Source organism: Mytilus californianus, unplaced genomic scaffold (assembly GCF_021869535.1).
Source record: "Mytilus californianus isolate M0D057914Y unplaced genomic scaffold, xbMytCali1.0.p SCAF_12, whole genome shotgun sequence".
NCBI classification, from domain to species: Eukaryota; Metazoa; Mollusca; class Bivalvia; order Mytilida; family Mytilidae; genus Mytilus; species Mytilus californianus.
In genome coordinates, this window is record NW_026262604.1 from 7,063,780 (window position 1) to 7,077,530 (window position 13,751).

A 13,751-nucleotide genomic window follows, 5' to 3' on the forward strand; every position below is an offset into this window, starting at 1 on the left:
TGTGATTAAGTGGATGTCGTTTGTTGGTATTCTTGTCCTAAGTCAGAATCCTGTATGTGATTAAGTGGATGTCGTTTGTTGGTATTCTTGTCCTCAGTCAGAATCCTGTATGTGATTAAGTGGATGTCGTTTGTTGGTATTCTTGTCCTAAGTCAGAATCCTGTATGTGATTAAGTGGATGTCGTTTGTTGGTATTCTTGTCCTCAGTCAGAATCCTGTATGTGATTAAGTGGATGTCGTTTGTTGGTATTCTTGTCCTAAGTCAGAATCCTGTATGTGATTAAGTGGACGTCGTTTGTTGGTATTCTTGTCCTAAGTCAGAATCCTGTATGTGATTAAGTGGATGTCGTTTGTTGGTATTCTTGTCCTCAGTCAGAATCCTGTATGTGATTAAGTGGATGTCGTTTGTTGGTATACTTGTCCTAAGTCAGAATCCTGTATGTGATTAAGTGGATGTCGTTTGTTGGTATTCTTGTCCTAAGTCAGAATCCTGTATGTGATTAAGTGGATGTCGTTTGTTGGTATTCTTGTCCTAAGTCAGAATCCTGTATGTGATTAAGTGGATGTCGTTTGTTGGTATTTGTCATATTTGTTTTTCGTTTGATGTTTTGTACATAAACCAGGCCGTTACTTTTCTCATTTGAACTGTTTTACATTTGTCATGGTGGGGCCTTTTTATAGCTTGATATGCGTTATGGTTTGTTCATTGTTGAAGAACGTGCGGTGACCAAAAGTTAGCTATTACGTCATCTGATCTCTTGTGGAAAGTTGTCTCATAGGTAGTCATATGCCACATCTTCTTATTCTTTCTCTGTATGCTGTGAGCTGATCAGTCGTTTTTTTTCCTTTTCCAGTGTATCGTCTGCTTGGTGGAGAAAACACCAACTTTTAGAGTATCTGGTTTGATCCACCCGAGATTAAACTACCAAGTCTCCCAAACGAGGGAAATATACATCTGATGTTCAGTAGTTGTCGTTTGTTGATGTGGTTCATAAGTGTTTCTCGTTTCTCGTTTTTTATATAGATTAGACCGTTGGTTTTCCCGTTTGAATGGTTTTACACTAGTAATTTTTTGGGGCCCCTTATAGCTTACTGTTCGGTGTGAGCCAAGGCTCCGTGTTGAAGACCGTACTGTGACCTATAATGGATTCCTTTTTGACTTGGATGGAGAGTTGTCTCATTGGCACTCATACCACATCTTCTTATATCTATACACAGAAATTATCTAGATTAATTATGTCTCTAATTAACAGTGCAAAGAATTAACCAATCAAAAAAGGTTTGCATCTCGTATTCGTATGTTACATGTACAAATGAAGCTATTCTACAAACACGAAAACAATAAACCACCAAACCACAAAATACATTGGCCGCTAAATTGGTAGTCACTTCGTTACGAAGCACTATCAAAACTGAAACTGGAATTGCTCTAAATTTAAACAAGCTGCAATCTGATTGAAATACATATCATGTGTCCACGCTTTATTTACAATGAGCTGTCAACTCTTCGTTCTACTTTCTGTTCTGGTAATTATGACATCAGCCAATGCAATTTCAGCCTTCAGATTTTTTAAGGTGTGTATCATTACGACAAAACCAGAGGGTACCGAAAGGTACAAACTACACGAAACAGTTTCTGTTGAGTATAAAACCTAATAATTTCATCTGGCATAACGTATAGGACTAGGCCCGTAGTCAGTAATTTCCAGGGGAGTGGGGGTGAGGGGGGGGTGGGGGGGGGGGGGGGGGGGGTGGACACATGGACTCGCGAAGCTCACTTTAAGTAACAGTTACAATTCAAACAGAACGTCGACTTTAACAGTGCTTATTTGTTTTCAAAAAGGGGGGGGGGGGTGTACGAACCCCTCGGAACCCCCCCCTTTTGGCTACGAGTGTGAGGACTAATAATCTTTGTGTACGCTTCCCGAAACGTTTACACACTGAGCAACCTTTGGCATTGCTTATTATTACGACTGGTATAGGAAACCAGGAAACGGTCTGTTCCACTTGACATTTGTTGTATCAGGAAATATATATCATAAGAAATGTGTGCACATCTACATAACGTTTTTTTTTTGCATTTATAATTAAAATGAAGGTGATTAATTTTGCTGTTTTGTTGTTGTTGATAAATTATTAACATGTGTACATAAAAAAAAACTGTCGAAATAATTTGAATACCACGTACAAATGCCGATGTTTTAAAAATCAATGCTTTGAGGAGGTCATACATTTATTAACGGTAACAATTAACATATTAACACAAAAGTAAATAAAGTATGATACAATCAGTAACAATGTAGATAGTCGTACTTTGAAAGCATAATGCTTTATTTCAACTATAATCAATGATCAATCAGAGTAACTAGTTATAAGGTAAGCATATTTCATTATTTGGTCAATTTCAAATCCCAAAAATTATGTTAAAATTTATGAAATTTAAATTGAAATTTTAATTTCATGAATGAATACTTGAAGCAAAATGAAGGACAAAGGTAAGGGACATAACACATGGAAATCGTCAAAACGTTTGTATTAATCATTTTAATATATATATATTCAAAGCTTCTAAATAACACAGATTATTTTACGACTTTTGGACAAATATACGAAAGTTCTGACTTATAAAATTACCCCCTTTTACCCAGATAAACGGACTTACAATAATCTCAATAAACGTCTATACGCATAACTACAAGTCTTCATCGTCAAACAACTGGTGCACTATTGAAGATACATTCGAACGAACATACAGAGAAGTTTATATTCTAAAGGACATACAGAGAAGTTTACATCAGAATGGACATACAGATTTCATTTTTTACTTTTTTTAGTATTGCAAGGCAAAACAGTTGAGCTTCTTTCATATAAATCAGAAGTCACATTTTATATATAATTTTTGGCAAAAAAAAATTCCTCTTTGTTTATTTTAAAAACACAATTCATATCCAATGATCATGTCTTGAGATATTTGGGAATAGTTGTGTTTTCGAAAATACCAAGACACATTTGTCGAAAAGGCATGCATACAGGATAATTGTTTTTTCACTACAGAGGCAGTGAAAAATTAAAAGTGAGTTTTACACAATGCTTACAATCATGACAAGAATGAAATTCTTTGCATTTGAAATGTTTTGTATATGCATAATGTGGGCACGACATTTGCAACAAAGGTTTAAACATAACAGAAAAAAATTTAAGTCAAATGACATCTTTGCCTGAGGGATTTGGAACCTTAGCTTTATACAATTACATATTTTATTTACTGGAAATTAACAAACAAGATATCATTTAAATCGTATCAACACCGATGTATAAAAGTAGTTGTCTATGAAAATGAATGTTGTCAAGGTACAACAATGGAATCTACAAAGATTTAAATTCAAATTCAAATATTTATTGCCATATAAACTTTAAACAATAAGTTTATGAAAAATACAAAATAAGTAATTATACAGTATCAATCTTTATTAATGGCGACCTTTCATCCTCCGGAAGTCGAGTACCTTTCTGTCTGTTTCTGACACGATTACGTTCTCTCTGGCGGCATTCTTTTTCGGCTCTTTTAGCCGCTGCCACTGCCGCGATATCCTCGTCATTCTTGTATGACCAACTTGACCTGTACGCATGTCCGAATCTATAAGGAGCTCGAGCAAGGAAATGCGCAAGCGTAGAAAGACGATGAAATAGCATGCAGAAAAATTGCACTAAAAGAAGAACGCCGAATATAAGTAGAAACACAAGACCTGTAAGTAGATAAAGTAAGTTTTAAGACGACATCAAGTTTTATTTATTATCCAATTATTTTATTTCACAAAGTTATCGAATCTTCTATAGATCTACATATAATAACAAATAAATGATAAAGTCTGCGATATCTAAAATAATGTTTTCCTAGAGAGAGAAATTAAGATTAATTTATACAAAAGAAATGTTACAGTACATGAGTTCATCGGAGCTTTTGGGGGGGGGGGGGGGGGGGGGGGGGGACTTCTAATTGACTCGTTTATTCAAACTCTTTTTTTTTTTGTAAATTAACTACAAACAACATTAATCCAGTATTAAAGGGAGCTTACTTTAATCAATTATGGCATATACTGTAACACTTCACATAAAAGCTCGATAAATTTGTTTTAATTGTAGTGCATTTAAAAAACATTCACGTAAAATAAAAATAATTAAATATGAATTTTCAAAAAAATATAGATTTAAGAAAATTTGTTTTAAAAAATAATAGGAAGAGAAAGTTTTACAGAAATAATCAAACTTGAGCAACAACTGTAAACAGGATTTGAATAGTCTAGTCAGCTCAAAATTAAAAAAAAGCAAGATGGCTATTGATTGCAACAGATTGAATACATTTAGCTAAAACACAGAAACAATACGACATAAAGCTAGATAATCCAAAACACAGAAACAGTACGACATAAAGCTAGATAATCCAAAACACAGAAACAGAACGACATAAAGCTAGATAATACAAAACACAGAAACAGAACGACATAAAGCTAGATAATCCAAAACACAGAAACAGTACGACATAAAGCTAGATAATCCAAAACACAGAAACAGAACGACATAAAGCTAGATAATCCAAAACACAGAAACAGAACGACATAAAGCTAGATAATCCAAAACACAAAAACAGAACGACATAAAGCTAGATAATCCAAAACACAGAAACAGAACGACATAAAGCTAGATAATCCAAAACACAGAAACAGAACGACATAAAGCTAGATAATCCAAAACACAGAAACAGAACGACATAAAGCTAGATAATCCAAAACACAGAAACAGAACGACATAAAGCTAGATAATCCAAAACACAGAAACAGAACGACATAAAGCTAGATAATCCAAAACACAGAAATAGAACGACATAAAGCTAGATAATCCAAAACACAGAAACAGAACGACATAAAGCTAGATAATCCAAAACACAGAAACAGTACGACATAAAGCTAGATAATCCAACGGAATACGGATTATGTTATAGTTGTGTTGAAGTTGGAGAGGAATACACATTCCTTCGTTGTCATTAAAAAAAGTGATGTCTTTACCAAGATCAGTATGTACAGAAGCGTATAATACTTATAGACGGAAATTCCAAAATATAAAAACTCAAATTTGAGTTTAAATAAGTTGAAATTTTGAGTTATGAAATATCGAAATTTATAGTTAAAAATTTCAGATTTAGAGTTTTTAAAAATTGTAATTTCAAGATTTTAAATGTAAACATTTTGACTGTAAAAAGTCAATGTTAACTTCATTTTTTTTATACGTCATCTATACGCTTCCGTACCGTAGACATCGGTAACAAGACCGATAGATAATACTCTTTTTTATACAATCTTGTATTGTTCATCCTCCTGTTCAAAAGGAATTAACAGTGACGTCACTTCGTTATTTTCGGATTTTGACTGTAAAAAGTCAATGTTAACATAATTTTTTTTTACGTCATATATACGCTTCCGTACCGTAGACATAGGTAAAAAGACCGATAGTTAATACTCCTTTTTATACAGTCTTGTATTGTTCATCCTCCCGACCAAAAGGAATTAACGGTAACGTCTCTTCGTTATTTTCGGATTTTTTATGTTTTCGTTTCGACCGATTATGAGCGACATGACTACATTGTACTTCTGCTCTTTGCACTTCAACCGCAGCACTTTGATCTTCTATTGTTTTATATGACCAGCTAGATTTGTACGCATGCCCAAACCTATATGGCGCCCTAGCAAGAAAATGGCGGAGAGTAAACAGACGATGAGAAAGCATCGATATAAATTGTAATGAAAGCATAACTCCGCTTACTAGTAGGAACAAAAATCCTGAAAACGAAATTCAAATTTGAATACAGTTTAAAAATACTCATATTTTAGTTAGAAATACCCTTTAAAATTTAAAATTCGTTGCATTGAGAATATCAATTAATAAATTGTTTTTTTTTTAAATTATCGCCCATTAACATTTATTTCATGCACACCCGGGTGATCTTATTTAACATTTACATTATGTAAGACATTCATTTGATACATTATATATTATGTATAAAAAAAATATTTAGAGTTTAAATATGAAATCTGAATGTTAAATTTAAAAAAAAAAAGATTTCTGACAAACTTGAAAATAAGAAAGTTTCTTATATATCTATTTATTTCAAAGTCGATATAATGAGTTATATATAGTCTTTATAACAATAGTCTCAACAGTTTTTGTGTGCCTTAGTTTAGGTATAATTGTTAAAAGTTCCTAGTATATAATTTGTATGTATCTTTCCATATTAAACGAATCAATGCAGAAAATTAGCGCATTTCAAACACAATTATGATTACCTCTTCTGTACATCTAATAAGTGACTTCGTATTGACCAGGCCTTGTTTGTTTGTATGTACATGTCTTCATAGGTGTGTGTGTGTGTTTTTTTTTTTAACTTTTCAAGATTGAAACATTTGTTTTTGACACTCTTGTCGTTTTTACTTACGTAAAACGATGTATATCTAAGCAATGATTGTATCTTTTAAGGAATGACTGTAATATTCTTATCTGTTTATGAAGAAATAACATCAAAAATGTGGTGCACATTGAATAACCGCGTAGTGGGTTATTTAAATTGTGCACCACATTTTTGAGGTTATTTCGAATAGACAGAAAAAATATTACAGTCATTCCTTATAATTTAATTCTAAAATCCGTTTTAAGGAGTAAATCATGAAAAAATCATTGATGACGTCACGGTCACATGCCAAACTTATGTCTCTGAGCTTATAGACAAAAAACTTTCAGTCAATCAGAAGACGCATCCAAAAATAAATTATTGTTATATAGATGATAACTTACGGGACCGGCGTGTGGAATAAGAACTCAGCTTAATCTTTCGGGGCACATGAGCTCGTGTAGCTCATGCAGTCTTTAATTTTCCGTGTCATGATTTGTTATTGTTGTTTTTTTCGTCGTTTCTATTTTTGCCATGTTGTTGTCTGTTTTATGGCTTTATGAATTTCGATTGGCAACTTGGTATTTTTTCTCATTTTACATGATTAAGAGTAAAAGAATGCATTTTAAATGTGTAATATTACTTTTGTTTTGCAATTGTGCAGCTACTTCCTCTCTTCAACATGTCTAACTAAAACATATTTTACCGTGGTCATTGTTTGAAAAATAAAATCTAGTGAGAAACGCTTTCGTAAAATGAACTATAATAATTGCTGATTTACAATTAATCTATCAATTTTAATTCGTTCATTCATTCGTTCATTCATTCGTTCATTCATACATGTACCTACCGACTGGATTACTTCCAAGGACTAATAAGTTTATCTTTGACGCAAGTGTTGAAATCAACACTAGCCAAAGGGAGTTAACCGCTAATAAAATCATCAACCAAGTGTTCCTTAGTTCTTCTAGTTTTACTGCAATAGAAAAAGATTGTTGTCACCCGGCCATTTCACCACATTTCTTTTTATTTATTCATCGAAAACTTTTGTGCATTTAAATTGAATATTATGAGAACATGTCTGTCGCCATAGAAACGTTGCTGGTTTTCTGAATATATCAAATTGTTGTATTTTATGTTTTTACTCCGCATAAATTAAATTACTTGTTTTTTTTAGGTATACGTTTTTATTTATGGCAAAAGAAAAAAAAAAACTGTCTGCGGTAAAATGCAAAGTTAGTTTTTCTACAACTGTAGAATTAAAGGGGATTATTTGTGGATTATTTTAATCGGATGTGACGTACTATATTTTGGTGCTACATATTAATCTAAACAAAAAAGAAAGTTGATATTCGGAATACAAACATATTAGTAATTAGGTAAGATCTCTTACTCTTTAACTGTCCCAGTAGGCTAAAAGCTTCCGATGTTGGTTTTAGATGTGTTTCTGTCAGAAGTTTCCAGAACTCATACTCTGTAGAGTTTATTTTCTGTATGTCATGTTTAATAGCATTGTCCAGTCTTTGTTTTATCTCAGCATGCAAGAGCTCCTCTACAATAATAAAAATTTGAAAGTAAATGTACAAAGAGAAGCGATAAATTAAAAAAAGAGTTGATTATAAAAACAAAACCTAAATTTGGACCTCCCCCCCCCCCCAGAAAAAAATAATAAAAAAGAAATCTAGATCTATTCTATTTATAAATTAAAGAAAAAAACAAATCTATCTGTATGCGGTTTTTTTTAGGATTCACAGAATTCCGTTCAAAAGCCGACACAATGTAAAACATTTTGGTTATAGGCCACATCTCCTTATTTTTATATAGCGAGAATAAACATACGGGTATCTTATTACATCGATTTAATTTTCAAAAAAATAACTTGACTTGACTTTTTTAAAAGTCAACCTGTACTTGTACTGTTTAAATTTACAAACCTTTTGTAGGCGTTCTCAAGTATTTTATTGCCTCTTGTAAACGTCTCACATGAGCTGAAAAGAAGATAAAGAACTACTGTAACATATAACAAACTATAAAGTAAATGAGTTCTCCTTAATATGTTTTCGATTACCCTGAAGTTTTTAAATGCTCTGTCATTTGTGATAAATACAATGCATGCAGAAAAATTCTATTTAAACAGTATCAAAATTAATTTATCAATATATATAACGTTCTTAATAAATAATTGTATCAACTGTAAGACAAATGCACGGGTTGTCGTGCTAAGCATATCAAAGTATATTGGAGAACATATGACGGTGTCAGACAGATCCAAAATATGCTCATAGGTTTCAACCGAGTCGCCACTGTCAAGCTGTTGACCAAATATGGAGTCATCATGTTCTTTGATACATGAGAAAAGTATGACGAAAATATTTTTTTGACGAATTGGCGAACGGACGAACGAAAAGACGGACTGAAGGACTGGCAGAAAAGGTAAATTAATGTGTGGGGCATAATGGTTCAACAGATATGATGCTAACGTTGTTGTAATAGGTAGATCAACTTTAGCAAAAGAGTATAAATATTAAGAAACAAAAACAACGACATGTATTTCTTATTAAAAAAAATATGTTGGTTATACGTCAAAGAGACAGCAACTCATCGCCATAATTACCAAACGCCATCTAGAGAGAAACACGTCCTCACAAGTTACCTGCTTTTGTAATTCCAAGTTCATTCTCAATATCTTTCTTTTCAAACGTCTTTAACTGTTCCAGATCTTTTGTTTTCTTTATGTGACATTTTGTGAAAGCTGATTTATACTGATGTAAACCAATGTCTTTTAACCAGGTATCTACGTTGTCCTACAATATTTCAACGTTTATGTAAGGCCTTAATTCATTTGTGGGCGTCATAGTAACCATAAAAATGTGTACATATATGAAACCATTTCATAATGTCACGCGTATGAATTAATACGCAAGCAAAATAGTTCAGAGCAGATGTGATTTTTCGCCTGGACATACTTTGTTTTTGCAAATTAGACTTAAATCGTTTAAACTGTTATCTACATTATTTTATAATTTATTTAAAGAATGAAGTATAGAAGATTTCTTATAAAAATAATTGTCAGAAAAGTGTGAAAATGTAAGAGATGTGTGTTTTTCTTTCTTTATTTGGCGAAAAATATTGTATGGATATTTTTTTCATAAATTGAAACAGCTAGCAAGAAAATGATTCGTGTGAAAAAGATTGTACTTAAGACACATTTCATTGAGGAATTCATTTGTACATTAACAACAAATAAGTATGTCCTTCATCAAAAGTTAATATTCAAAATTATGATGTCGAGAAAAATTTATTTATCCCCGAGGTCCGCATTTTAAGGGTGAGACACAATTAATTTTTAATTTGACGAGACAGGGAACCAGTTTTACCCTCTAATTTTGTATATAATTTCACTTACAGGAACAGCGGCCTCTATGAGAAAGTCGGGAAGATCTTTTATTCTATTTTCTAACATAGTTCTCTGTGTTTTCTTTTTTATTCCTATTCTTTTCAAATCTGTTTCAGTCATACTTGCTATGAAGCTGGTATCATCGTAACCATGTTTCTTGAATAATGCTACATATTCAGTCTGTAATAGTAATATAATGTAATGTAATAATGCTACATATTCAGTCTGAAATATTAATGTAATGTAATGTAATAATACTACATATTCAGTCTGGAATAGTAATGTAATGTGTTATGTAATAATGCTACATAATCAGTCTGGAATAGTAATTGAATGTAATAATGCTACATATTCAGTCTGGAATAGTAATGTAATGTAATGTAATAATGCTACATATTCAGTCTGGAATAGTAATGTAATGTAATGTAATAATGCTACATATTCAGTCTGGAATAGTAATGTAATGTAATGTAATAATGCTACATATTCAGTCTGGAATAGTAATGTAATGTAATCAGAATAAAACCACTAATTCATAGCCCCGTTGCTCTCTATGTTATACTCTGCAATTTCAAGCATCCATAGGCTGATCCAGGAGGGTCAGCCCCCCCCCCCCTTTTGTGGGAAAAATTTGGTTGATTATATAGGGAATCACTGAAGCATGACTGGATCCCCCCCCCCCCCTTTAGGTCAGTCAGCCCCCCCCCCCCCCCCCCCCCCTTTATGAAAAGTTCTGGATCCGCCACTTGGCCATCAATGGTTATTTTGTCTTAAGTTCAAATAAAGTGGCAGTCATTTCATGTCAAAACTATACCTTATTCTAACATGTGCTGAAAAATTCAATATACTTTATAATATTGGCATGTCATGTAATTACTAAATAATGCTTCAAATTCAATTTGCAATGGTTTTGTAACATAATTACACAATAATGCTACATAATCAGTCTAAAATAGTAGTTTATGTCAAATACGCAATCAGTCTTGGCTCTATCGTGGTGACCAGTTTTCATGAGACAAGAAACCTGGACTACGCGAGAGAACTACCGACCTTCGGTATCGAAAGTTATAAATAATACGATATTCACATACTATCAATTGCAAAAGTTTAACAGTGCACTACAAATATATACCTTCTATCATATTTGTAGTGTATGTGTATCAGTTTCTTTTTTAGAACTATATACAGTATTTTCCATGTTTTATACACATAAATAAAATCTGGATGGGGTCTACATTTCTATATTCTTAATATTTCTGACCATTTTTCTCCATTCTTCTTGTGGGTCCATTGTTCCTGTTCTTTCTTAACATTCCAACACCTTCCCCCCTCCTCCCCCCTTTCAGCGCTAAAACAATAAACCTTATTCTTTTCTCTTATTTTTTTTTTGCATATTATTCTTTATATTCCGTAGGCTTCAACCAGTAACTAAAAAATATGTTTAGAAAAATAAAATCACCTTTAACCCCGGATCTATTTGTTGGAACCAGTCGTCAACTTTGATAATTTCATCCTCATCTCCATAAGTGTATGGATCATCTTAAAGAAAACAACAACAAATTAACAAATAAACAAATCTGAGTATGTGTTATGTATACTGTATAAGGATTGAAAAGCAAGTTCAGTTCCTTGAAAAATACGTATTTATTAATGGATATTGATTGATTGTTGGTGTTTAACGCCACTTTCAGCACTATTGGCTATATAGTGGTGGATAGTTTTTGTTGGTAGAGGAAGTCGCAGTGCGTGGTGAGAACCATCGACCCTGGGCAGGAAAACTGGCAATCCTAGTCAATTAAGGTTGGAATCGAACGCACCTGCTGCGTGCGTGGTTCAAACTTGCAACATCAGTGTTGACAAAGCTACAGATGTTACCGATCTTTTACAATAACTAGTCTGGCAGATAAAAAAGTACACAGTTTTTTACAGACAACTTATTTATAAGCAGATACATACTTAATGAATATATATTTCTACCATTGCTTACTTTCTTCTCCTTTCCGTAAGGCATTCCCAATTCTATAACTCATTTAAGCTAATATAATCTACACAACAGCACCATGAAGCCAATCAGAACCAACTTTAGTTACGCAATAATTTCACGATGGCGTTTAAATTGTATGAAACTTATAGTTTAGCATCGTAATACGAATCAGTGATATGTAAACATCACTGAAAATCAAAGCTTGAATTGTTCGAATTTCTTTGAACATATCAACATTTATGTAGCCTGAATGTACAACTAAAATAAATAAATTTTGCAATGGCACATCGCTTTTATTAGCTCTATGACCGTTAACGATAATGAAGATACATGTATCAATATATTGATTAATTGATTACTTAACGTCCAGTGACAAATATTCCATGCATGTTCAGGACGAAGTAGGTGATGTTATATAGGCCGTCCGGGATGAAGGTCGAGGAAATTTGGACTGCTACTGGAAAATTAGGTTATATTGGATAGTGATAGAAATTTTATCTTAAAGACCCCTCAGACAGTTGATGGAAAGGTTTTAATGTGCAGAGCTCGTGGCACTCTCTTTACACGAGGCATCGGATTTAACGTCCCCATTCTGAATGGCGTGACTGCGAACTTGTACATCCCACACAGTCAAACGGACGCCCTACTTTGGCAAGGTTTTTGTTGCCGGTCGGAATACCAAAGTGACTATATTTCTATGACCCAGGCACCGTTGGGGGCTGTATCAATAGACATTCCCGATAAACATATGAGGGATATGTTTTTATTAATTACAGTCTTTGAAGGTCTTGATAGGGAGTCTTTAATTTCTTTATTCTTTGAATTTGTAGAACATTTTTTTTATTCTTTATTTATTTTAACCTATGTTCTCTATTCTTTATATTGCTTAACCCCATTATTCTCTATTCTTATTTTTTTTTTCCTTTATTCTGCACATTTTCCCCATTATTCCATGATGTAAACCCAATACAGAACGTCGTCTATACCTTGATTAAGAAGATCTTCTCTGCTTTCTTGATGCTCATAAATGGTTCCAGTAGGCCTGCCCTGCCAGGATCTCGTAAAACTTCCTTCTATATCACTTGCTTCTGAGGATACCCGTTTTCGGCCTACATATGGTATGTCTGACGTTTCTATGCTCGTCGGTGGTTTATTGTCATGTTGGTCATGCCGTTTATCACAACAGCTATTAATTCAAATATAGAGCATAAGGTTTTCATACAACTCAAATAATAATTTTTTACCACATTTAATAATCGTGATTATCTTCATTAATGATAAAGTGTAAACATGTATTCTTTTTTGCCTTGTTGATTCTTTACTTTTGATGCTTTTTATAAAACAAAAGTTGCTCGTATAAAAATAAGGAGATGAGGTATGATTGTCAACTATCAACCAAAGTTCAAATAAATTGGATGTAAGCAATTATAGGCAACCGTACGGCCTTCAACAATGAGAAAAACCCATACCGTATAGTCGGTTATAAAAGGCCCCGACATGAAAAATATGAAACAATTATTTGTTTTGGCTTTAGAAGAGTTGTTTTGTTCTACAGCCATCTTTTTACCTTGAATTGTCACAAAATAACACCAGTTGACATCTATGTTAAATGAAGGAATCGACAACTGAACCTAATTTACACAATGTGTTCGATTAAAGTAACGTCCAGTGGCAAATATTTCATGCATATTCAGACTGATTGTGATGGATTGATCAAAGTTTCCTTAACGTTCAGTGGCAAACATTTCATGCATGTTCAGGATGATAGAATAATTGTGAAATGTTCATTATAGTAAACAATTTGTAAAGGATCAAGCATACATACTATTTTGTATTTCTAATAAACCGTTGTTTGAATTATTATATTGAAACAATTTTAAAGTTTTCAAAACATTTTACATGCCGGTTACTTGTAGTAATGTGTAATCGAA

At 32.9% G+C, this 13,751-nt stretch overlaps 1 protein-coding gene across 5 annotated transcripts in view; it reads right to left on the bottom strand.

Annotated features, from left to right (window-relative positions):
- Nucleotides 1–2,215: 2,215 nt before the first annotated feature.
- LOC127721292 (chitin synthase chs-2-like) overlaps nucleotides 2,216–13,751 on the bottom strand; it is a 74,256-nt gene continuing 62,720 nt past the window's right edge. For 3 of the 5 annotated variants that reach the window (XM_052228030.1, XM_052228028.1, XM_052228026.1), the window contains 8 exons: nucleotides 12,807–13,006; nucleotides 11,296–11,375; nucleotides 9,846–10,016; nucleotides 9,093–9,243; nucleotides 8,374–8,427; nucleotides 7,833–7,991; nucleotides 7,290–7,415; nucleotides 2,216–3,746 (listed from right to left, as the gene is read on the bottom strand). In XM_052228030.1, the coding sequence (XP_052083990.1) occupies nucleotides 3,451–3,746; nucleotides 7,290–7,415; nucleotides 7,833–7,991; nucleotides 8,374–8,427; nucleotides 9,093–9,243; nucleotides 9,846–10,016; nucleotides 11,296–11,375; nucleotides 12,807–13,006 (1,237 nt within the window). In that variant the 3' untranslated portion in view covers nucleotides 2,216–3,450. Of the gene's footprint in view, nucleotides 3,747–5,817; nucleotides 5,835–7,289; nucleotides 7,416–7,832; nucleotides 7,992–8,373; nucleotides 8,428–9,092; nucleotides 9,244–9,845; nucleotides 10,017–10,040; nucleotides 10,194–11,295; nucleotides 11,376–12,806; nucleotides 13,007–13,751 lie in introns of those variants that run through there. The other 2 variants (XM_052228027.1, XM_052228029.1) reach the window with 2 other exon arrangements.